Here is a 23,910-nt window from a genome sequence, read left to right as displayed (position 1 = left end):
GTACCTGGCCAGCTCAATCTGTCCTATCTTCTTTTTAAGTTCCCCTCTAACTCTTTCCTGGGTGAGGGACTCTACTGAATGTGTCTGTACAAGGCTCTGGGTGCCATCAGCTGGAGTCAGACCACAGGTCAGGGGGGCCCACGTGCCTGGGTGGTGGTAACTGGAGAGACCTGAGGGAGTGAAACCCAGTGCCAGCCACAGGACTTGGATCAGGGCTGCGACTGGAGGGTGTGTGGTGACTCTGTATCTGAAGATCAAGCCAGACTAGTTGGAGAGTGGGTGAAGCAGCTGAGGAGCTGGAGGGGGGAGGCAGGAGGGTATGTGTCTCTAAGGCTTAGATCACACCAGGAGCTGGCTATCGGAGGGGCCAGGGAGTCCCAGCCTGCTGCTGGAGAGGCTTTCGGGTCTGGGGGTTTTTTTAGGGGTGACACCTGCCAGTGTGTATTTGTCTCTAAGGACAGGACTATAGTGGGGTTGGCTACTGGGGATCAGGGGAGTCCTGGCCAGCTTTGGGTGTGTGTACATGTGCATGTGTGTATCTGTGTGAGTGCGGGGTCTGCACCAGCAACTGGAGAGGGGCTGCAGCCTTGGAGGCTCGTATGTCCATTTGGCAGCAACTGGGGAGACTGGGATCTAGGGGCAGCTGCTGGGCACACTGAGTGTCTGAGCCAGGCTGCTGGAGGAATCCGAGTTGTATGTGTGTATACATATTTTTGCACTAGTGCACCTCGATCCTGCACAGCCAGAGAGGGGAGCAGGATGAGGGCCATATGAGTGCTCTGTGTGTCTGTCTGATCAGCATGGCCAGCTATGTGTCTATGTGATGTACAACTGTGTGCTCTGTGTGCATGTGCCTACTGGGAATACATGCTCAATCTCCCTACTGTTTGGACCTGGGGCATGGAGCTGCAGCAGCCTCACCACTCTCAGGGCTATCAGATCCAGCAAAATATATGTTTACCTAACAATACGTTAAATAGTTTCTAGTGAATATCCTAAATCACTCCCCCAATTCTTTAAAAAAATTTAGTCTCTCCTGGCATTTGTTTAAAATGTTTCTTTATAAACTGTTTTAAAAAACAGTTCAAAGTATTTCTAGAGAGTATAGTCAACTATATATTTCTTCTTTGAAAGACTTTCTGAACTTTTCACTTGAGGATATTTTTGTATTTAAGTAAGTTCATCCTCAGTGAACTGTCCTGGAGCTCTGAGTATGCTGAGTGCCAGAAGAAGGTGTTATAAAAAGTATTAAAAAAAAATTAAGGGAACAATTGCATATTATGCTCATCAGAAGTAAAGAAGGAAGATCTTTTCCATATGTAGTGTTTTATTTTAAAATTCAAAGGAACTTTTTAGAATATGTTCCCTTATTATTTTAACTCTTCACTCTAATTTACATGTGACCTTATGTTCTTTTTTCAGATAAGTCTAAGGATTTCTAATTGGCATTGACAGAAGTACCCTCACACTTTCTTAGGTAGAATTCAACTTGAAATATGCATTAATTCTGTAACGAGTCAGCATTTCTGGATGAATGATCCAACGTAAGGAATTCTGTTGTGTATATCTCTTAGCAACTGAGAAATTAAAGCCTTAATCTTATAAAACAACTCTTGTGATTTTTAAACCCCTTTTTTGCACTACGGATTGAATGCATGAATTATAAAGAGTTGCCTTGGCCATGATATTGCAGGCAGCCGTCTTGCACAAGAAAAATGCTTGATGCCTTGCTGAAGAACAATGAAGCTATCCTTGGACAACGAAGAGCTACCAATTGGCAGGGTCTTTCCATTGTTAGGCCCATTACAGTCCCTGCAAAGATACAACCACAGAGCTCACCACAGCTGCTGGGTCCAGGGAACTGCTCCATATGCGAGGTGACAGTCGCCTCAGAAGTGAGGACGGGGTGAAGGCAAGGACAAGCAGTGATCACAGATTTCCTTCCCCACTTCTCCTTAGCAGCAGAAAACTGGCAAAGCCAGCTCTTCCTGTTCTCTCTCTCCCTCTCCCCCGTGGTTTTGCTTATGCTGCTGAACAGACTGGAGCCAGTTTTGTGGTTTTTTAGTTCCTGTGAGAATATGATCCACTGTCCTGGGATAAACTTAGAGAAAGCAGTTGCTTGAATGGGAGTGATGCTGGCCAAAAAAAAATTAGGGGGTTTAGAGCTCTTTTTAACAGGTATGAAAACCATACGGTATCTTCAAGACAGGCACTTGACCTATGGCCACTCAGGTGCTAATTACATTTAAATATTCGCACACAGGAGTGCAGGAGACTTAGGTAGCTGTCACAGCCCTATATTATCATTCATAGTCTTATAGTAGAGTAGCAGGGAAAGTTTCTGAGCAAAAGTCCTGTTTGACTGGAACTGACAGTCTAAACACAGTTCCATTTTTATATTTTCATTTTAGAAGCTCACATATTTGCTAAGGAGACAGCATGGTCAGGGACCTTAGTATAGTCAAACCTCCTAACCATGATTCCTTTTTTCTCTTTTATTCAAAACAAAAAGTCATTGAAAGAAATGGAAAAGGAATTCCCAGGCTTTTCAGTACTGAGAGGAACCAAATATCCAATGCTGCATAGCTCTTTGGCACAGTGTATCACTATAAACCCTGTAATACTGCAAAGTGTAAGCTGCTATTCCAATGGTGTGACAGTTTCAATGTATCAAATTTGACACCTTTTCAATAAAATAGGCTAAATTTAGATAACCATATGCTCATGCTGACAAGTTAGCTTCTCCCTGACATGTGTTTTCATGAAAGAGTACAGGAGGGCCTCGAAGTTTAATTAAAGTGAACTAAAAATATTGTGTTAATTTACAGTAGGAAGGTCAAGTTGTTGAGCAAACATCAGGGATTAATATTTTCTACTTAACACACTAAGATTCAGCTGTACAACCTCCATTAATGTCAATAGGAGTCATGCTGCCAAATTCAAAAAACATACTAGAAGTATTATATCTGTATACGCTCTTAATGCAGTCTAATAAACATTGTACAATTGAAGCTCCTTCTCTCTTGACTGCCAGCTAGGCAAAGTTGAAGATGCATGCAGCGCAGTCTTTTCTCAACAGAGATGTATTTATTACTTATACTTCAGTAATTTAAGAAGATGGGCCAATTTCATAGTTATAGTCCGTTCTTTATATCATGTTCAGGGATTTTTAAACAACCATTTGAGAAATTCCAAAATTAATGATTTTAAAACAAAAATCTCTCAGTAGTAACTAACACTGCCTTTTTGTTAGTAAGACTGCGGCTCATATACAATGATACCTAGTCACTTATGTGGGATTAAACCATAAAGACTGATTTCATTTAGTAAATGTTATTTATATGATCAGCATCACTCTAAAATTTGCTTACTTTTTTGATGTGTCCCACTAAGCATTATGATTCCCTTGGTTGCACATATACTGTGGTCTTACTGATCTAAAAGTAAGCTAAAATTTAAAAGATGCACACCGCATACCTGAAGGCAGAGAAAATCTTCAGTCTCCACTTACATACAAATTACGTGAGTAAATGCAGGAGAAAATTTCTTAAAATGGAGTAATAAAGTGATCAATAAAAATATTCTGTTTTTTTTTTTTAACCAAACCCCATAATTCCAATGATATATAATTGTCTGCCTCATGCAAGTTCAGCAAAAAAACCCTGACTATATTTGCTGACACTTTTTAAGAATTACAATACTTTAAAATATGTGCAGAATCTCATTTAATTATGATAATTAAAAAAGAAAAAGAGAAAAATTACACATCTTCAGAGACAAAATCCAAATTATAACCAGAATATTACATTGAAGAATACATCAAGAAAAAAGCAAAGAAGCTGTGAAATTAATGTAAAAATTTTAACTCTTTTTTAGAAATGTGTTTCCACCCCTTTTGGAAGAAATATGAAGTGTTTCACTTTGGGGAAATTACTACAAATATATAGCAGATACAACAAATTTTTTTCCTTGCTCTTACAAATTATATTCCCACCTGTATGTGAGAAAGTGGTGGTAAGGAGTTGATTGCATCATCTGTATATATATGTAAACTAAATATAGCTCAAATACACTTGCTTGTGGGCATTTAACAATGGCAGATGTGGACTCTCCCTCTGAGAAGCTGTACATATATAGAATTATACACATTCTTACACAAAGGTCACTGCTAGAGCAGGTTTTGTTTTCTTTTTTTCAAAGGAGAAAGTAAAGAAGTTCCTGTGGATGTTATCTTTCTTCAAAACACCTGAATCTCTAATACATCACATGAAGTGCAGAAGTGAAAGCCCCTTTATATTTAAGTCCTTCTGACCACGCATTCATAATGCATGTTTATCACAAGTCACCCTTTAACATGAAGCTTTAGGTCTGATGGCTCCATCTAAGTCTGTCAAGTACCGTCTGCTTTTGATGGGCAAATTTTCTGATGGCAAAATAGTTTTCATTCCAGACCAGTGACAAAGAATGTGGTGCATTTCAAAAAACCTCCAGATATGTCAAATTCACTAAAGCTAAGGGGGAAGCTAGAGACATTAGTATTCGTGATGGCTTTGGACAGCGTAATGTACCATTTAGATTCTTCAAAGAAAAGCTGGAAAATATTTGTAAATAATTTCTAGAATTGTTTGGCTTACAAAAGAGATAATTAAAGGAATCTTGTACATTTGTTTATTAATGTGTTCTGAACATGTTTCTGTCCCTAAACTGCATAACTCCATAGTTCACCTGTTTTCCTTAATAGCTACAAATCCTTATTTTTCTTCCCAATTTTGCTGCTATATACGCTTCCTTAATCTTATCTCCTCACAACCTGTAATTCTGATATCTTATAAAATCCTTGATCAATGTTAAAAAAAAAAAAAAAAAACCAAAAACTTATATATTTGACAAATAAAGCTTGTCATTGAAAAGGAAACCATCTCTTCTAGAGGCAATACTGCTTTGCTAGTGCAAATACTTATTTACTTTAGTGCTCCTCCAAAAAAAATATTTTGTTAACAGATTTAAAATATAAGATTAACTGTTAATAACACTTTTCAAAAATAGACACTGAGTCAATTTCAACCAGTAATCTTTTGACCTTTCTCTGGGAAAAAATATGAAAACATTGATCATGATTGAATCAAAAACTTTATATAATGTTTCAGAAATGAAAGTTACATTTAATTATGCACCATGAAATATAATTATAGGGAAATCATATGCAGCAAATGCTGCTTTCAATAAGAGAAACTAAAAGTCCAGAATTGTTTAATCACTTTAGGATGTATTAATTATTCTCCAGGTACTGATAACCTCTTTCTGTCTTTTCTAGCCACACCACATACACAAAAAGAGATAGATCAGTAGAAAATTACCTTACTTTCACATTCTGTTGAATACAGGAGAGATTCTCACTTTGAGGGGACATCAGAGAGTCATTGTGTATGTGGGTTTCCACAAGCTAAAGATCTGATTTATCCTGTATTTCAGCCACCACTAGGAAAAAACTGATAGTTTTTAATTCAATGAAGGCAAGCCTCTTTTTAGCTATAACTTAGATACACACCTGATCAGTTAAACTTGCTAAAGCAACTAGTGTAGCCCATAGCCCCAGAATTTCACAGGAAAAGGGTGATTGTTGAGGTTTTTTGCAAGTTAAATATCTGGTCAGGTCATTGCACATAGTTGTAAGAATACATGCCTATTTATTACTTGCACAGTTTTTAACTGTCTTCAGATATGTGACTTCTTCTGTAGTCATCTCTGAAATTCAATCTGTAACACAGTAATATAATTTAGGTAAAATTCTTTTAACAATTTTGCGTATATTTAGATATATATATGTCCACACATATATAAGTTATTATTAATACAGTGCTATGGAATTCTACATATCTGCACTTATTTCACAGGCTGTTGACTCCTGAATGACTTCTTTAGTACCTTTTAATAGACATAACATGAAGCACTTCCTAGTGCAATTTTTATTCACAGAGATATTATCAGAGTTTCATTGAGAGGATGGTGGAGTTTAGAATCTGGTATTAGTAGTGGATACTAACATAGTATGTTTTCTGAAAGCTTACAGTAAAATAGAATTTCTGGAAAAAGTATCCCAAAAATGTCCAGGGATGGGTGTGCAATACAGAAATAGTGTCATCTCTCCTGTTAATCTCATGAAATAGTGGAACTGAGTTTTCCCCCATCTGGGAATTGACTTGGACTCACAGAAAACAAAGTCTTATCATTGAATTCATGAAAAACAAGACCAGACCCTAAATGAGGAAAATCTATGCTTGTTTTTACCTCATATGTCTTAATTTTTAAATTCCTGTTTCTATACTTGTACACCAAACAAAAACCTCTGACCTGTTTTACTCAAAGAGTAAGGCGGAACATTTATATTCAAACAAAATGAAGCCAGAAGGATGGAGGGACAATGTCCATCTGGTCCATCCTCTTGTCCTACAAGAAATGTATTCTTTCAGATGTGGATGAAAATGGTTCTTCCTCACATTGAACCTTAACATTTCATGTACATCTTTTCCTATGGTTCTAGATAGCAGCAGCTCTGTCCTACCCTATTAGATATAATGCAGGACAAGCGCTGAGCCCACTTTGGAGCTTCTGAGTGTTTCTGACTTCTCTACATAAAATAAACTAAAATCCATTTCACTTCTGTGGTTCGTTCATCTCAGCTATCTCTTTGCTCTTCAGATTTCCCTTAAGAAAGATGAAAACCCTTATATTTCTCCAAAGTCAATGGTCTCTAAGACTGAACTATTTATGGGAACAGCGTATTCAGCTACCCCATGTAGCTAGTTTTCATTATTTAACAAAAAAAAAAAAAATCCTATTTTAAAAAAAAAAAGCTTTTTATAGAATCTCATTGCCACTTATACATACCTAGTGAAATGGTTCAAAACCACTATGTAAATAGTTTTTGAAATTCACACAGGTTTGAGAAGCACAAGATCAAACCTATGTAAAAATGAAATAATATCATTATTTTATGTAAATTTTAAGATTCCACAGAACAAATAGTGTATTAACTTCTATTGCAGTTTTCCATAAGCGCTTACTGAACATAATTTTTATGTTTGTACGTATGATGACATACAATACTGTCCACCAGTACAAAACAGGGTATACAATGAATAAAACAAATGTGAACTCAATTTTCATATTTAATATCTGATTCTTCCATAGATGTCAACCACAAGACTAATTTATTTCACTGAGGCAGGAGCAACACCTAAGTGGCCAGTAATGTGCCCTTCAGCTTCATGTTCACTCAATTCTGTTCAGTTAACACACTTTTCCATTGCTGTGACAATTTTAAAGTGTGTTTTCTGTAAATGAATAGTGAGCTTTCATGCAAACGGTCTATTAGTATTAATCATATGACTCTCACTTGATACATTGACAGAAAAAGAGTTTGCAATATTTCTCTTGTCCATGACAAATAAGTAGCTGGTAAGAAATGAAAAGGAACAATTGAAAAGGAAAATTAGAACAACAGATCTCCTTGCACCATTTCATTTCTTTTCTGAAATATGAAAAGTCATATTCTATTTAGTGTAAATATGGAGGATGGCATTTCTGTTGATCAAAATATGAGTCTTTGTCTACTTTATCACTGCTCCTGTTGCATAAATTAACATTTGCATTTCCTGATATATTTCTCTTAGGAAAATTATCTGAAGAATCCCAAATTCCTGGAGCACAAAATGTGCAACTGCATCAAAATAATTTAATGAACTGAGTCATTGGCATTGACTATTATAAACAGATACTTTCTTGGTCTTACCTAAAGAATTTGAAGGTATTAAAACCTTACAGCTTTCAAGTCATGCACTGCAGTAGAGTTTGACCGAACACTGCTATGCAGCCACTGGAAATAACTTGCATTAGGACTTCTGCATAACAGGAAATTATGCTGAACCTGAACCAAAGCCCAGTGAATTCAGGATGAGGTTTTTTCCTTCAACTTTAATTGGCACCGGATCAAGCCCTTTGCACACAATATCCCATTTCTTCAACATTAAAGCAACACTTATGACTGTCAAACAACATTTTTTCCTTTCAATATCTATTCAAAAGGAGATATTGAAAACCATCCCAAGACTCTGTAAAATGAAACTCAGCCTTAGATTTCTGTGTCAAATAATAATCTTCAGAAGCTTGTTATATCGCAGATGGAGATTTTAGCTGCCATGTTGTCCTTCTAAAAATAACGCGGTTTCCAGTGAGCATGCAGTAAACTAGCAATATCAGTGTGCATTTATATCTCAAAGAATCATTTTAGAAATCTATCTTTATAGGTTTCTATAATCAAGTTGGAAAAACTGTTCATTTTATACATAAGGAAAAATATTTTTAAAATATTTAAACACATGGCACATCTCAAAGTCCTTTTATGTTTCACAGTGGAAGAAAAAAAGACCACAGATGAAAGTAATAATGAATAGACTATCTAAGAATTAATTGACATTTTTTTGTGACAATGCTGACAAACCATAAGAATGGAACGTTAAGGTATTTACTGTAAGCCAAATGGAAAAGATTTATATGCATTATCTCCAAGCCAAAATTCAATAAAATCTGTTTTCAGGCTTGAAATAAAATACAATCAAAAGGTCATTTGTGACTCTGAGCCCCTGTCTCCTTCTTATGTTATAAAGTATCCCCAAAATTTCCAGCACCATTTTGGCCCTTTTCTTTAAAGGGCAGATACTATTTAATTATAAATGCACTTGTATCATTTTTTAGTCCTGATCCAACTCCTACTGTTTCCAGTAGGATATTTTCTGTTTAATTCGGTGAGAATAAGAAAAAAGGTCCTTAAGTAAAACTTAGTATCCTATATTAAAATGGTTGCTGTTAAGATTTATTTGTGACTGCCCCAGTGGCTTACCAGTAAGTTGATGGGACATGGACAGTGTATTTCTTGAACCAGCTGTAAGGCAGAAAAGCTGAGGTTATTTGGATTCCCTGATGAAAAGCTGCAATTGTTTCATTTATAGGTAAATGTATTCTGGCTATTCCCAAAGTGACCTTGGCGGCCAACTGTGTCGCCCTTAGTGTCAGCAGAAAGCAAGCTGTTGGTGTCAGTGGGCTTTGGATCAGGCTTTAAAGACAGAGAAAGCTTGCTTAAGGAGGAAAACAGACATAACGAGTAGTCCTGATTTCCCAGGTTTTGTCACTTGGAGTTTAGACTATCAAGAAGACACTTTAAACCCTGAAGAATAATTGTTGTAAGTCAATTATTTTGACCCTGTACATTTCTACAATTGTATACAATAATAAAGAAGAACAAATCTCTCTGTCTTACAAAAAAAAGGCAAGTACTTTATTTATCAATAGAGATTTTAGATGCTTTTTACACCATTGCAATGACTAAACAAATAGCATAAAATAAACAGAGGAGAGTATAAAATCACTTTATTCCAGCTGGTATCCCAAGACAACCTTTTGACTAAGTACAGAGTTAGATGTTTCAAGTATGGCACTTATACAAATAAGAGCAGAGAGAAGGTGATATATTCACAGTTAAAAGCAATGAACTCTGTTCCTTTGGTATGCGTGTCATCATAGTTGACTGTAGGTAAATACATAACTTGGCTGGCATGAACCAACTCCATTTTATTCATGCACATATTAGGGAATGAACTGAAATGTACTGATATATTTTGCAGATCACAACTGATGTAAGATGATTAAGGTCTCTGGTGTGTGTGTGTGTGGACAGGCAAACAAAAAAAACTATATTCAGCATTTATTGTTTAGCACAACTAATTGATGCACAAACTAGGATAGAAAATAGCTAGTAATACATACCAGGAATAAACTCTGTGATTTAGACAAGCGAAATAATATAAGACATCTGTGAGATAGGTGAATGCAGATATCCTGATTGAGCTGTGGTCAGGTTCCTTACGGTGCAATTACCCTCCTTTTAAAACATGCTTACATCTGCACATTGCAACAGTTTCCCCCACCCCGTCCCACCCCATATAGAGTATCCTTGCAGATTTTTAATATGAACGTTCTACATGTTTACAACAATTAGTCAGACAATCCAAACTGTAAACTTATCCTAATGACGACCAAAAAGCCGCTCCACCGACAGATAACACCCGATCATTAGAAAGAAAAGTAGGAATAGTAGTAGCTGTGCTGTAAGGCTAGATCAAGCATGGTTTTATAGCTGGTTTTTCAGTCTTTTACATAGCACTGCATTTTGCAGCTAGTTCAGTGAGTGCAGATCCGATACCTTAATGGCTTTCTTGGTGGTTTGATAAAATGCTTGCCTAAGCAATGTACCTTTCCCTAATGGTATCTGGGTCTGTTCCACCTGGCACAGTGTTTCAGTTCTGTCACAGCCTCACACATAAGCTGAGTCACTTGACTGAGTCCTGCCAAAGTTAGGCATGCTCATTCTTGGCAGGTCCTTATTTCTGATTTCATATATGGATTTCCTTTTTGCCTGTACTCCTCTCACTGCCATTTTGATCTTTCTCCAGCCCAAGTGGTTCAGTTCTGCCAAATTGAGCACCACACAAATCCCACTGACAGCAAACATGAATACCAGGAATACAGTCTTCTCAGTGGGTCTAGAGACATAGCACTCTACTTCTTTAATGCAAGGGTATCTGTCACATTCATACATGGAAGGGACATTGAATCCGTACAGAAAATACTGTCCCACTAAGAATCCAATCTCTAGGGCATTTCGAAAGACCACTTGGATGATATAAAATCGAGAAATGCCTTCTTGCCTCCTCATCTTTGACTTTGTAGTTCTGATAGCAGGGTTGGGGATTTCCTTCACTTCTAGGCAGTCTGGTTCTGCCTCTTTGGTGGAGTTCTCAGTGTTCTGCAGCACCCCATTGACAATCGTGTTCTTGATTTTCTTACCGTCCTCACGCTTCATTGAATCCTGGTCCCTCTCCAAGGTGAGGAAGACAGTGGAGTACCTCCGTTCCCTCTGCTTAGCAGACTGGTGGACGGAGTACGTTATGAAGCAAAGGCTGGGAGTGCACACCATGATGATCTGGAACACCCAGTACCTTATATGAGAAATGGGGAAAGCCTGGTCGTAACAAGCCTGGTTGCAGCCTGGCTGCAGCGTGTTACAGACAAACATCGTTTGCTCGTCATCGTACACCGTCTCCCCTACAATGGCCACGATGAGTATCCTGAAGATCACCACCACGGTCAGCAGGATCCTGGAACAGAGGAGCCCGTCAGAGCGCGCCGCCGCCGCGCGCCCGGGCGCTGTCCAGTGCTGACCGGGCCCCCGCGCCGCGCGCCCCAGCCTCGCGCCCGCGCAGCAGGCTCGCAGCCTGCGCGGCATCGCCTCGGCCCCGCCGTCTGCGGCCCCGCCAAGCCGCCGCTGTCAAAAGTGCCGGGCGGCGGCCAGCGCTCTCCCCCCTCCCCGCCCCCCTCCCCCGTCCACTCTGTGGAGAGAAAGAGAAAGCCGCCGCACGGGCCGCCGGGGCCCCCCATGCGCGGGAGGCGCCGGCCCGCGGTCGCCTCGGCCGCGGGACCCCGGTGGCGGCGGGGTCTCCCCGACGGCCGCCCGCTGCCCCGTGGCTGCTGGGGGACAAGGACGGCGGCGCCCGCGGCGCCCCGCGGCGCCCCCCCTCCCCTCCCCCCCCACGCACCCCAGGCGCACACCGCAAGGGCCCCGCGCGGAGGGAGCCCCACGGCCCGGACCCGCCTTGCGCCTCCGGCCCGCGCGCAGCAGGGGATCCCCCGCGCCCCCCGGGGCTGCCCGCAGCCCTTACCTCCCTATCATCGTAGAGTGCTGCTGCACGGCAGCTTCCAGTAGCCTCTCTAGAATAGTCCATTCCCCCATCGCTGTTCATCCGGAGACAAAGACTTTGGCAGGCGGAGAGGATCTCTTCACTTCTTCCTGCCTTTCTTCCGCCCTCTTTCTGTCTTTTTTTCTTTTTTTTTTTTTTTTTTTTTTTTTCGCGGGGGGAGGTAAAACACACAGAAGAGCAACCCCTCTGTATTGCCCGCAGTCCGGTGGCGGGAAGGGGGCTGGAGGCGGCAGCTCTGCCGAGGACTCCCTGATGGGCTGGGCTGGGCTGGGCTGGACTGGGCTGGGCTGGGCTGGGCTGGGCTGGGCTGGGCTCGGCTCGGCTGGGCTGGGCTCGGGGCTCCGCAGCGGCACCGGCCCGGCCCGTTCGGGTCGTGGCGCGGCGCGGCGGACCCGCGGCGTGAAGGGAGGAAGGTTGGCTTTTAATGTCTTGCTGCCTCTAATCTGCCTTTAAGTAGTCTCCGCTTGCGTCACTGACAGGTTGGTGGAGAGCAGCCAAAAGCAGCGCTCGGATTTTCTCATTTTTATTATTCCGGTGAATATAAATAAAAAAAAAGCAATAAAATAAATGAAATAACGGAGGAGGAGGAGGAGGAGAAGGAGGAAGGAGGGCGCAGGAAGAGCTGCTCCAGCCGGCACGAGGGTCGCTGTGCAGCCGAGCGCCTCCTTGACAGAGCACCCCGGCCGGGCACCCGCGGCCCCTGCCCGCCGGCACACACACAGACACACACACACAGACACACACAGACACAGACACACATACACAGACACACACACACACACACACACACGACCCTGCACACCCCCCACACCCCCCGGCCGGGAGAGCCGCCTGCCAGGGAAGGGGCGCTGCCCCTCGGCTGCTGGTTTGAAAAGCTGCCCTTGGGCGCGACTGTGACACCGCGGCCCCTCCGGTCACCGGCGCCCGGCTGCCGGGAGCATTCATTCCCAGGGCTTGCTGGGCTTTGCTTCTCTCCCGCTCACAAAACAGCAGTGTCATACAGCAATAACCTTACCTGTTAGAATTGCTTACCCTTGGAAGATACAGGACTTAAAATTGCATCTTTATTCTCTGCTGATTACAGATATAAGGATCACCAGGGAGAAGTCAAATGTATATGTTATAGCCATTACAATAAATTCTGAGACTGCTTGGATTTATGCTAGGAAAGGCTCCAAACCTTCACACAAAGCATCTCTAAACAGCACAAGAATAAAGTATCTTGAGTAATCCCTGCATTATAATCAGTCCACATATTTTACTCACATAAACTACTATATTGTGTTTAAAATACTTTTTATTTTACAGATACCCTTAGAGACTGCAACCAAGACACCACCAAACAATTTCACACAAAACATTGACACCAATTGGAACTGACTGTTCTCTGGTGGAGAAGCGTAAAATGTGTTCTGTATATTTCCATAAAGATCAAGTATGGCTTCATACCTGCTGTTCTTTTTGCTCAACTAATCTCACTTAAAAAGCAACGTAAGAAAAATTCTAGTCAGTCTAACCATAATGCTCCTACTGCCAAACTTAGTAAAATCAGTCTATTTCAAAAACAGAACTGCTCAGGCCATTGTAAACAGTGTAGTCCTTTGTTTTCTTTGCAGGTCTCTCATGATCCAATTCTATGTTGTATTAATGATGTTAAGTGTTTTCTGAATAGATGGGACCATGCTTCATCTGTGCAGAGGACATCTGTGAGTTTCAGACACCCCAAGGTTTGTTGCATTTTCATTTGGAGTGTGCAGATGTTCTCTGATTCACATCATATTGAGTCAGTTGCCTGACTGGATGACCAAATCTTTGAATTAGGAAAGTATCAAAAAAGAGAAGATCAATAAATACCTCTGCACAGAAATTGGTAGATTTTTCTCTCTCCCAATCAAGAGTCTGTAAAGAAGCATTCAATAATCTGGATTGTTTCTTTCCCACACTGTTGGGAATTACTGGGAAGACTGAATAATCACTTTTTTTTTTTTTCTTAAAATCTGGCTGCATTCTTCTTGAAAGCTGGTTCTCACAATTCCTGCACTTGTTTTTTGCATGTAGTTTGCAAAACCTGCTGCTGCAGCAACACCATAAGGAAAAAGAGGAGGTTGTTTCTTATAAGAGGACTGTAGTATCTATCCAACTACCCTGACGAGTGTCTCATACAGACCCCAAAGTATCTGCTTGAAGATGGATCTGAGAATGAGAGAAATCAAAGCAGTAAAGGAAGCAGTAATGCATGTGTAGGAGAGAGGACAGGGAATATGCTAAGAAGCTAATGATGATAATCCTATTAAGCAAACCAAACAGAGAGGGAAAGCCCATGATTGAAATTACTGAAGAGAGGAGAGGAGATTTTGGTTCATAGACAAATAGAAGAATTTCTACAAAGGAAATCTGTTCTCTAGCACTGGGATAGAAAACCCACTTATCTGAGCTTTTAGGACTGGTAAAAAAAAAAGGGAATTAAATTCTGATCATATCAAACACCGGCCTATTAATGAACAGTTAGTGTTTTCTGTGTGTGATGAGTGCTACTTACTATTGGCAGCCCAGCTGTGGAGACAGAGGGGAAATATCATAAAGGAATGCTACAAGCATGTAAGAACTGTTATGAAATTGCTTTTGATTTAAATATGGTTTAAAGTTAAATGATTTCAGGCCTGCTCTTACAGGAGTTGCATCTCATTCCAAAATAGCTGACCTCTCCCTTTTTAACAGTAACCTCTTACGCTGCCCCCCAATCATATTCACATGCAGGGTACTTGGCCTTAGACTTGAGAAAGTTTACTGAGCTTCAGACCTCAGTGAGTTCAGTGTGAGAGTCTCTTTTATGATGCTAACATACATTTTAGGTGACTGAAAAACTCACAGGAGTTTGATGCATCTCAAATTTACATGTACAATTTCTGGAACTATGAATTGCTGTCCTTAGTTTGAGCCCTGACATTGTCAAAATAGAAGAATAAGAATCAGCATGATGTTCTCTGAGTGTTTAGTGCAATAGTGAAAGGTGTATGAAGAATATAATTGTTTACATTTCCATTATCTGTTACATTTATAACAGCAACCTGTGAACTTACCTGACAAATTGTCTAAATCACAAAGTGCTCAGACTAACTATAGTCATGATTGTAAGAGAGAGTTGTAGACATAAGAAGATTTTCAGCTTCTAAAGGTTCATCTTAGGTTTTACACTATTCCCCTGAATGCTTCAGCCTATCGTAAAGCCAGGATTTGCAGAGCAGCAAGCTGCCAAGAATCCTGTGGCTATATATTGCACAGTGTATGGTATTCATGTTAGAAAACCATGCCTACATTTCATTCACAAGCATTCAGGATTATCAAAGCTTTATGCCTCCCGGCTTACAAAGAACCATTTCCTAATGAAGCAGCAATACCAGTTTGCAGCAGTGCCAAGCCTGTCTTGTTCAATATTTTTATCAGTGGCATACAAAGGAAACAAAATCAGCTTCCCACTCCACTCAAAGGCTTTTGGGTGGGAGGGTGTATTTTTGTTTTGCTTTGCATTCAGAGAGAATGAGTATTCCTCTACAGACAAAACTCAGTATAAACTCGGTTGTTCCTAATAGGAGCTCAAACAAGCTTTGCAAAAAGAAAACTTGAGAGAGAGAGAGTGTGTGTGTGTGTGTGTGTGTGTGTGTGTGTGTGTGTGTGTGTGTTTGTGTGTGTGTGTGTGTGTTCAGAGATGCCACTGCCACAATATTAATTTGGGATAAAATAATATAGGATTAGGTCTGAAGAATGAGACTGTATGTGTCCTCAGTTTGATGCCAAACTGAGGTCAATCTGTCTCTAAGAAGCTGTTGGCCAGATTCTCTCTAAGAAATCCAACCCTTTTGACCTGATCTGCTTTTGTAAAGGGTCCAGAGAGCAGTCAGATCTCAGAGGCTGCACATTCCTCAAGTATGGAGCAGATCAGCCTGCGAGCAGAGCTGACACATTTGGCTCTCCTGTCAGACCCCCTGCAGCCTGGACGTGGGTAGCATGGCTGGAGCAGCATGAAGAAGCCACGTGGCTAGTGCCATGCCTGCTGTCAGTGTGCTAAACAATGGTATTCCCCTGCTTCATTGTTTTCTATGCTGAGGTTTACTAATGTAAAAACACAATCCAGATCCTACACAAGCCTTCCCCACGTACTACCTCCTTTTAAAGTTATACATTCATGCTAAGTTTATTCCAAAGATTTTATCTCAAAATAAAGCTGCAGGTTTTCAGTATTGTCCCAACAACCTTCCTCAACGATCTTTTTTGGCAGTTGTTCGCAATGGATCTATAATTGCAGGAAATTTAGATTTATAATTTATAATTTGGAATAATTTAGGTTCCAAAACTGCATGACAAATTACTGTATTTCATTATTATATTTCAAATCATTGTTTCCACCAAAACTGAGTGCAAATGAAGAGCTTTTAATTAAAAATTGTAAGCTATTACTAAAGAAAATAATGGGGTTTTCTTTTAGAAGTTTTTATGAAATATCTGCTTTGTGACTGCATTTTTTAGCTAGTGTCACAAAAGAGAGATTTTTCATCATTACTTTCATGAATCAGAACTTTCTTTGGAAGACTGATATAATAAGTGCATCCCTTCTGATAGTATTTAGTGTAGTCCATGAAATCTAAGTCATTAGCTACTAAACTGAAAATGCCTTTTTAAGACCTCTCATAGCCATCTGCTATGCTCTGTTTTCATTTGGTGCCATGTGTGTATTAATGAAATGATTGCATCAGATTATATCTTTTATTCATAAAATCATCTAGGTCATCTGCTTCCACCTACACTTTCTCTCTCATTAAAATGAGCATTTGTGTGTACGTTTTCCCCTCACTGTATGAGTACAATCCTAGCTGCAGTCAGCTGCTATGTGCATCTTAATAAGAAATCTCTCTCTGTGTTTTTTTCTCAAATGAATTTCTTCAAAAGACAACTCTAGTGTTTCACACTACAGAAAGTGCCTTTTTCCTAGAGTTTGAAAAGTGAAGACTTCCCAAAAGATATGAGATCTGGATGCGCTAATGACCTCAGTCTTGCACAAGAGAAAATGACATTTCAAGAACACTGTCATTTTGCTGCCAAGAAATAGGTAGCACAATTTCACATCTAGTCAACAGTGTTTGTGTCAAAGCTGTCAATAGCAGGGCAAGCACTTGTGTTCCTTGCGGTGAGGATGGAATACAGCCTGCATTTATACACTCCACACTTGAGAATAGGAAGGTGTCGGCTGCACAGAATTCGGGGCTTTCTGCAATGCATGAAGAGACAAAATACTCCAGTATCCTAATAATCCTGTGAAGACTTTATTGGGATCAGAGGTCTATATCTACAACTGAAGATTGTTATAAATGGAAAGTTTTTTGGAAAAATCAATAAAGAAGGAATAAATCTATGAATATTCATGAGTTTTAAAGTAATGGCTAATAAATCATGTTGAATTTCCGTAAATGTTCTTGCCAAGGGGGTTAGTACAAGAAATTATTCATTGAGGGGGGCAGGTATTAAGTAAATATTCCAAATATTAAGTAAATATTTGGTTCTGAACCAAAAGAATTTAAAATATCTAAATGTGACTGCTTTAATTAGAAAACAAATTTTAAGTATTGTCCTTTTCTAGTTACAGAATATTTTATTCCTTGACAGACAAAATCACTCAAGTTTCATGGGGGTCGTGTCAGCTGTCCACAAGGACCTTCTCATGCACAAATTAACCACTCAAATCCATTTGCTTAGAAATAATTTGGACCTATATACTGAATCACTATTGCATATACTTCTGGCATATATACAGCTCCCAATGCAGCAGAGTCTGCACTTCTTGCAAACTCATGAGAGTAAACTCCAATTTATTTGCAGACAGGCTGCAGCTAGAAGGAAAACTGCATTGAACCAAATCCTTATGAATTGACAGGCTCTGGACAGAAGTACAAAAGAAAATATTCCAGCGGCCAGATCATCTGCTGCCAGTCTCTTGATTTTCCCTTCTGTCTTTCACCAGTCTCAAAAGAGCACTCACATTGTGCTAAAGCATCCATTAACGCAGCTTCAGGGACTATGATGGCTTAAGTGTAAATTTGTGAGCAAATCTTATGTGAATTCCCATTATAGTCTACTTTAAGGTTCCATACTCACTAAAGAAAGAACCTTTCAAAAATACCGGAAGAGTATGAAGGATTCCACACAATCAGATTTAGTACACATTGTAAGTATGGAAAGAATTATGCACATACTAACATAATAATAAATTCAATATGGGAATGAAAATGATCTTTCACTGATGAACAATTGATTTTTTTTTCCCTATTCTTTCAAAGATATATATTACAAAAGATATGCAGCCCTATATAACTGATTAGGGCGTTAAGGTAAAATACCAGCCAATTATATAGCCACTATGTCAGAACAAATACAGGTGAGACTCAGTTTGGCAAACCTTATTTTTCTCTTTTCCTTACAAATCAAAAGGAGCTACAAATTGTAATCAGAAGAAACCTATTTAAATTTAATGACAATAATACATTTTAAAAAAAAAATGATCGTAATATGTCCATCCTATGGTAGTCAATTTTCATGGTACTAGTGGCAATTCCCACTGACTTTAGTCGAACCAGAATTAAAAAACCCTTAAGATCTTATTTACACTAAAACATTTTTAAATCTCTAATGGCAGAATGCAAATTATGAAAAAGTGCTTCATAATAGAGAGAACAGCAAAAAACAAGATCAAATAATAAGAAAAGAGTCCTCTATATTGGAAGTCTAAGCAGCATTTTGATGCTTCTCATATTCCATAGGAAAAAAAAAATTGTTTATGAGAAATCATGCTTCAGTATTTCAGTATGAATGCATTACACCAAGAATTTGTTTTCAGACCTACTGCTTTGCTTTGCCTTATCTACATTTGTCTTCATCCAAATGCTGAATCTCTATACTCCCAGCTGCTTTCAGTTCTGTGACATGATTTATGGCAGAGTTTCCTTCCTTTCTTTTGATTGTTACACCACCATATGTCTTCAGTATTCCTGGTGCCCCTCACTCTTGTCCTTTCCCTCCCCATCTCAGCAGTCTCAGAAGGGAATTCACATTACATTAAAGCATCTCTTCAGAGGCCAGGCTGAAAGGATCTCTTGAAATAACTAGGGCAGTCAACCGATTGATTTGAAAGTAAACTATGTCAGTGAACAGGAGTGAAAATCAGGACCTCAGTAAGAAATGCAGAGGCTTTTTATCCTTCTGTCATTCAAAGATTCTACAGTTATAATAAAAATGTGTGAAATATATTTGATATTAAATCTATTACAGATATATAAGGTATAAATGCATACACACACATGTATGTGTGCAAATGCATGTATTTCTGCATGTGTTTTATAATTAGTGTCTATTTGCATGACAGACTTCAAAAAGAAATATGAAATAATATTTAATAGAGAATTCCATGGGAACTCCTATTCTCTAGGGATCCTCTTCTATAAGATTATTGGGCTGATTTAAATGGCCTGTTTGGGGAGAATATATTTAAATTCCATGTGATTTTAGACTTTGTGCCAGGTAAGGCCCTAGGTAAAAGCTATTGAGTTATCTTTTCAGTGGCATTAATACGTGTGGATCAGGAATATACAATCATGGGTCTGAGAGAAGAATCTGACATATTTTGTAGAGTTCATGGAATATCACTTCAGGTAAATGTAAGTTTTATAAACATTCAAGATTGTCAATTTTTTATTCTAGAATCTTTAGTCTAGTCTATAGATCTACATATCTTCACTGGAAAATACAGTTTCTAGACCCAGAGTAGTTTCCCAGACCCATTCCAATCATGCACATCTGGAGTTTCACAGGTGGTGATTTAAACTGGCATTTTTGTGAGTTCCACAACTGTTATTGATAAATGGCATCTGCTCAGTGCTGTGGAGCATGTTTTGTTTTCAGAACACCATTTGTTAATCTTTCCTAAACAAAAAGTTTTCCAGGATGAGCATTTCATTAAATATTTGTAATGTTTCTGTTCTAAAATGAAATAAAATCAAATTTGGAATACAAACATTTTCTATTAATCAAAAGCCATGAGTTTTGCAAAGCTGTGCTTATGGTACTAATTTTTTTTTTTTATCCCACAGAAAATTGTTGTCATTACCTATAGATTTTGCAAAAATGTTCATGTTCTGAATTATTAGATTTATAACTCTATATTCCATAATCTATTAGAGATGGTGTACTTTTGACTGTGCTACAGGAATTTCTGACACAGCAAGAGAAAAATTCAATCATTCATAAAATGCTGTAGAACACCTACAATTGTGTATGATTTATTTCTGTACTTTTAAGAAAAAGACAAATCAGCATTATCTGCAATGTTGCTATGGTACTGGAAGTTACAGTTTCTTTTTCTAGATAACAGTGAAACCCACATAATTTCTCGCATAGGTCAGAGTTGCTCAAGGGCTGCATTGATTTACACATACCCTATGCAAATCTGTCCTCATTTTAATCAGATATTTATTTTGCATTTTAGATTTAGAAATTCTGCTTTGTAGCTGTTTGCAACCTCTTTCACACTTTCCTGTAAGAAGTGAGGACTGTTTCCCTGTGAGAAACATAACCAAGCTATCAGTGATTTATAGAAAAAAAAAAAAAAGACAAAAATTCTTCATGCTACCTTGCTCCACGATTTCCTTAATCTAAAGCTGTGTCTGTCCTACTGAGTGGAAAACAGTGTGGAAAGATGTACTTTCCCTTGCCCTATCCACATCTGCTGTATGACACTCCCAGGAGTCTCAGGGGCTGGCGTGCGCAGGCTGGTTTACACCAACAGCAGCACCAAGCAACTGTTTGTGTCATCCCCAGGGACCTCTCCTGATGGTGCCTGCCCAGCTCTACACCTAACTGAGGATCAAGGGAAACCGAAAGGCTCCATCAACCACCTCTTACCAGGCTGAACACCTAAAACAGACCCTGAACTGTAGAATCTGCCATTAAAATGTTTGTCAGCTGAACTTCTGTGGTGGTTTGACCTTGGCTAAATGCCAGGTACCCATCAAGTCACCCTATCACTTCCCCCTCCCCCCCCCTTTTTTTTTTTCTCAACAGGATAAAAAGGGGGTAAAAATAAGATAGGAAAAAACCCAACCCTTGTGGGTAAAACAAAAGCAGTTTTAATATAAGCAAAGCAAAGCAAAGGTCCACGCACAGAAGCAAAAAAGAAAACAGATTTATTCTCTACTTCCCATTAACAGGCGATGTCGGGCCTTCTCAGGAAGCAGGGCTCCCATACATGTAGTGGTTGCCTTGGAGGACCAAGGGTGACACCCCCCACCCCCCCACCCCCCCTCCACCCACCCCCTTCCTCCTTCCACCCCCTTCCTCCTTTCTCCCAGCTTTATACTTGAGCAGACATCATATGGTCTGGAATATCCCTTTGGTCAGTTCGGGTCAGCTGTCCTGGTTGTGTCCCCTCCCAAGATCTTGCCCTCCCCGTCCCACTGAGGGGGGGAAATGTCGGAAAGAGCCTTGGTGCTGTGTAAGCACTACTCAGCAGTAGCCACAACACCAGTGTGCTATCAACACCCTGCCAGCTCCCAACATAAAACACAGCACCATGAGGGCTGCTATAGGGGAAAACCAATTCCAGCTCAGCCAGACCCAGTACAACTTTAAAGGCTACAGCAGAGTGAGAAGAGTGTCATATATTTATACTTATATGCAAATGGGTAAATATTTTATATGTACATTTTTATCAACTATTACTTTGTATCAATTACTAAGATTTATTGCAAATACTACATTGGATTTTATCTACATTTTCTGGTTTTTCAGGTTTTGAAACATTTGTACATGTTTGTACCTGCCAGGAACACAATAAAAGAAATACATAATTTTATTTTCTTCAGTCACGCCCTCCAGAATATCTCCATTTTTCACACAAATTCTTCAGGGCAGACTCACTCATGCTGTGTTCAAACCAGTAAGGAGGTCATACCTCCTGACACAGGACAGTAAGCTTCCCTTTCCCCATCCAGAATTACTGTCATTTTCCTTCTTCAGCACAGAGCCATGATGAAACACAGACGTGCTGGTGGAAATTTCTAAGAAGTAGTCTATGGAGGACTTGTCTCATCCCAGAGATGTCACACTGCCTAAAAAAGAAAAGACGGATTACAGTGAATCAACAAAACAAGGACTGGGACTGCTAAGCTTTAGATATAATAAAGATTTTCACATGGTTAAAACAGATTAAAATAACCCACAGAGCATTTTCAGACAGGTGTTCCAAGGCCTCATGGTGAGATGCAGCTATCCAGTGTTTTCTCAAAACCAGACCTCTTCTGATGTTGAGGAATAGAAATCAGTAGACTTCCAGCCCTGATTTCACCATGTAAGTGTATCCATCCTATAGTTTCTGTAGACAAAAAACAGGCAAGCGGCTTCAAATATTTGCTGATAAGCACCTAAAGACTTGACCTGTTTAAAAAAACATGTCAATAAGTAATATGTCAACAACACATGGATAAATTATTGATCTGATTTGTTTCATTAGTGTTGTTTGATATATTTTATTTCATGTATTTCCTCGGAATGAAGGATCTGCCTTGGGGCAGAAATTATATTATAAAGAGAAAAAGCTTATAGGAAAGCTAGTGCAGTGTGGGAGAGAAACAAAATGACAGTCAAGTCCCCACAGGGCTTTAATAAATATTTGTGAAGCATATTTAGTTTAATTACACCAACTAGTTATCAAAGTCCAGTGTCATGCTGCCTGAAATGTCAGTGCAAAGTGTTCTTTGGGCTTGAAGGCACTATCTGCGACAAAAATGAATGTGTGAAATCCAAATATGACTGTCACAGAGACAAACAAGGCATGAGAGAAAACATGAGCTCCAAGATAGATCAATTAATCTGAAGAACACCAACTAGACAGGTGGATGAGTCATACACACCATGCAGGCAGAGTTCCTGTTGAATGGAAAATACACTTAATACAGCATGTTTCACTGTGAAAGATAATGTGGCCAACAAGCTAATCTAAATTGGGTGGCAAGTCTCCTACCTGTGCCACGATGACAGAAACATCCTCAAGCAGAGAGCAGGGACTGAGTTTCACCGTTTATAAAGTCATGATTAGCCCTTCCCAATAATGTGGTTTTCTTCAGTTTTTAAGAAGACTTTGAAAAAAAAAAAAAAAGTATAGTGTAAAGTAAGACATTGGTTTTGACATGATAAATAAGAGCTATCATTTCTTCTCACTGGGAGGCTTGTCAGAGAAATATATCAAGTGAATGTGTCAAAATAATTAATTAAAAGATATTTAATTGTTCTTTTCTCTGGCAGCAGAGAAAAAACAATCTTTCCAGAATTAAGAAGTGCCAATATACTTGCATCACAGGGCCGTGATGATTGTCCTGCAGAGGTGGTATGACCTATCACAGCTGCCTCTAGAACAAATCAAGTGCACTGCTACAATGGCTATGAATAACTTGTTAAAATATTTTTATTTTAAATTAAGTGAACGTGTAAATAGGAAAGTCAAATCACAATACACATAGAAAGGGCAAAGTTAAAGTAGTACCTGACTCAAATTCTAAGTGCTCTTCTGTGACTGCATAGCATTGCATTCTTAAGAGAACACAGAAGTGTTTCTTATGTTTGATATTTATTATGACAATCATCTCAGAAGTCAAAAAGTGTATTCAGAGTATATAAAGCATACAGCTGCTTTTAACACATAAAACCTCCAGCATTTTGGTGGGCATAATAAACAATTCAAAAGTTACACACACCAGCATTTGAGTTAACTCTCAGCACCTGCAGCAGGTTGCACTAAAATCTAGACCAAGAGACACTAAGTGTCCCTTCACAAAGACAAACTTAAAGAGTGTCTCCACTTGACTCTCTTCAGCCACTATATTCAATGGTTAATTAGAAGCATGCACTGGAGATTTACAGCATGGGAAGAAAGAAAAAAACCACAACTGTTTAGGAAAATAGCCATACCCTCACCTACTTTAGACTTCAAAACAAGAGCAGTGTTCCAATTTATCTGACCTGAGAATTTGGCCCTTACTTTTGTTTTTATGGACCTAAG

At 39.4% G+C, this 23,910-nt stretch overlaps 1 protein-coding gene across 2 annotated transcripts; it reads right to left on the bottom strand.

The window, feature by feature from the left end:
• Positions 1-5,672: 5,672 nt before the first annotated feature.
• GJD2 (gap junction protein delta 2) lies at positions 5,673-12,571 on the bottom strand. Of its 2 annotated transcripts, XM_074821546.1 has the most exons (4): positions 11,775-12,571; positions 10,903-11,213; positions 8,900-8,941; positions 5,673-5,757 (listed from the first exon to the last, which is right to left on the bottom strand). In XM_074821546.1, the coding sequence occupies exons 1-4, from the start codon at positions 11,843-11,845 to the stop codon at positions 5,753-5,755; spliced, it is 429 nt and encodes a 142-aa protein (XP_074677647.1). In that variant the 5' UTR covers positions 11,846-12,571; the 3' UTR covers positions 5,673-5,752. The 2 variants fall into 2 exon arrangements, with proteins under 2 accessions (XP_074677647.1, XP_074677646.1); XM_074821545.1 differs by lacking the exons at positions 5,673-5,757; positions 8,900-8,941 and having other exon boundaries at positions 9,305-11,213.
• Positions 12,572-23,910: the final 11,339 nt, after the last annotated feature.

The sequence above is a fragment of the Strix aluco genome, chromosome 4, assembly GCF_031877795.1.
Source record: "Strix aluco isolate bStrAlu1 chromosome 4, bStrAlu1.hap1, whole genome shotgun sequence".
NCBI classification, from domain to species: domain Eukaryota; kingdom Metazoa; phylum Chordata; class Aves; order Strigiformes; family Strigidae; genus Strix; species Strix aluco.
This window is presented reverse-complemented; position numbering and strand designations above follow the sequence as displayed.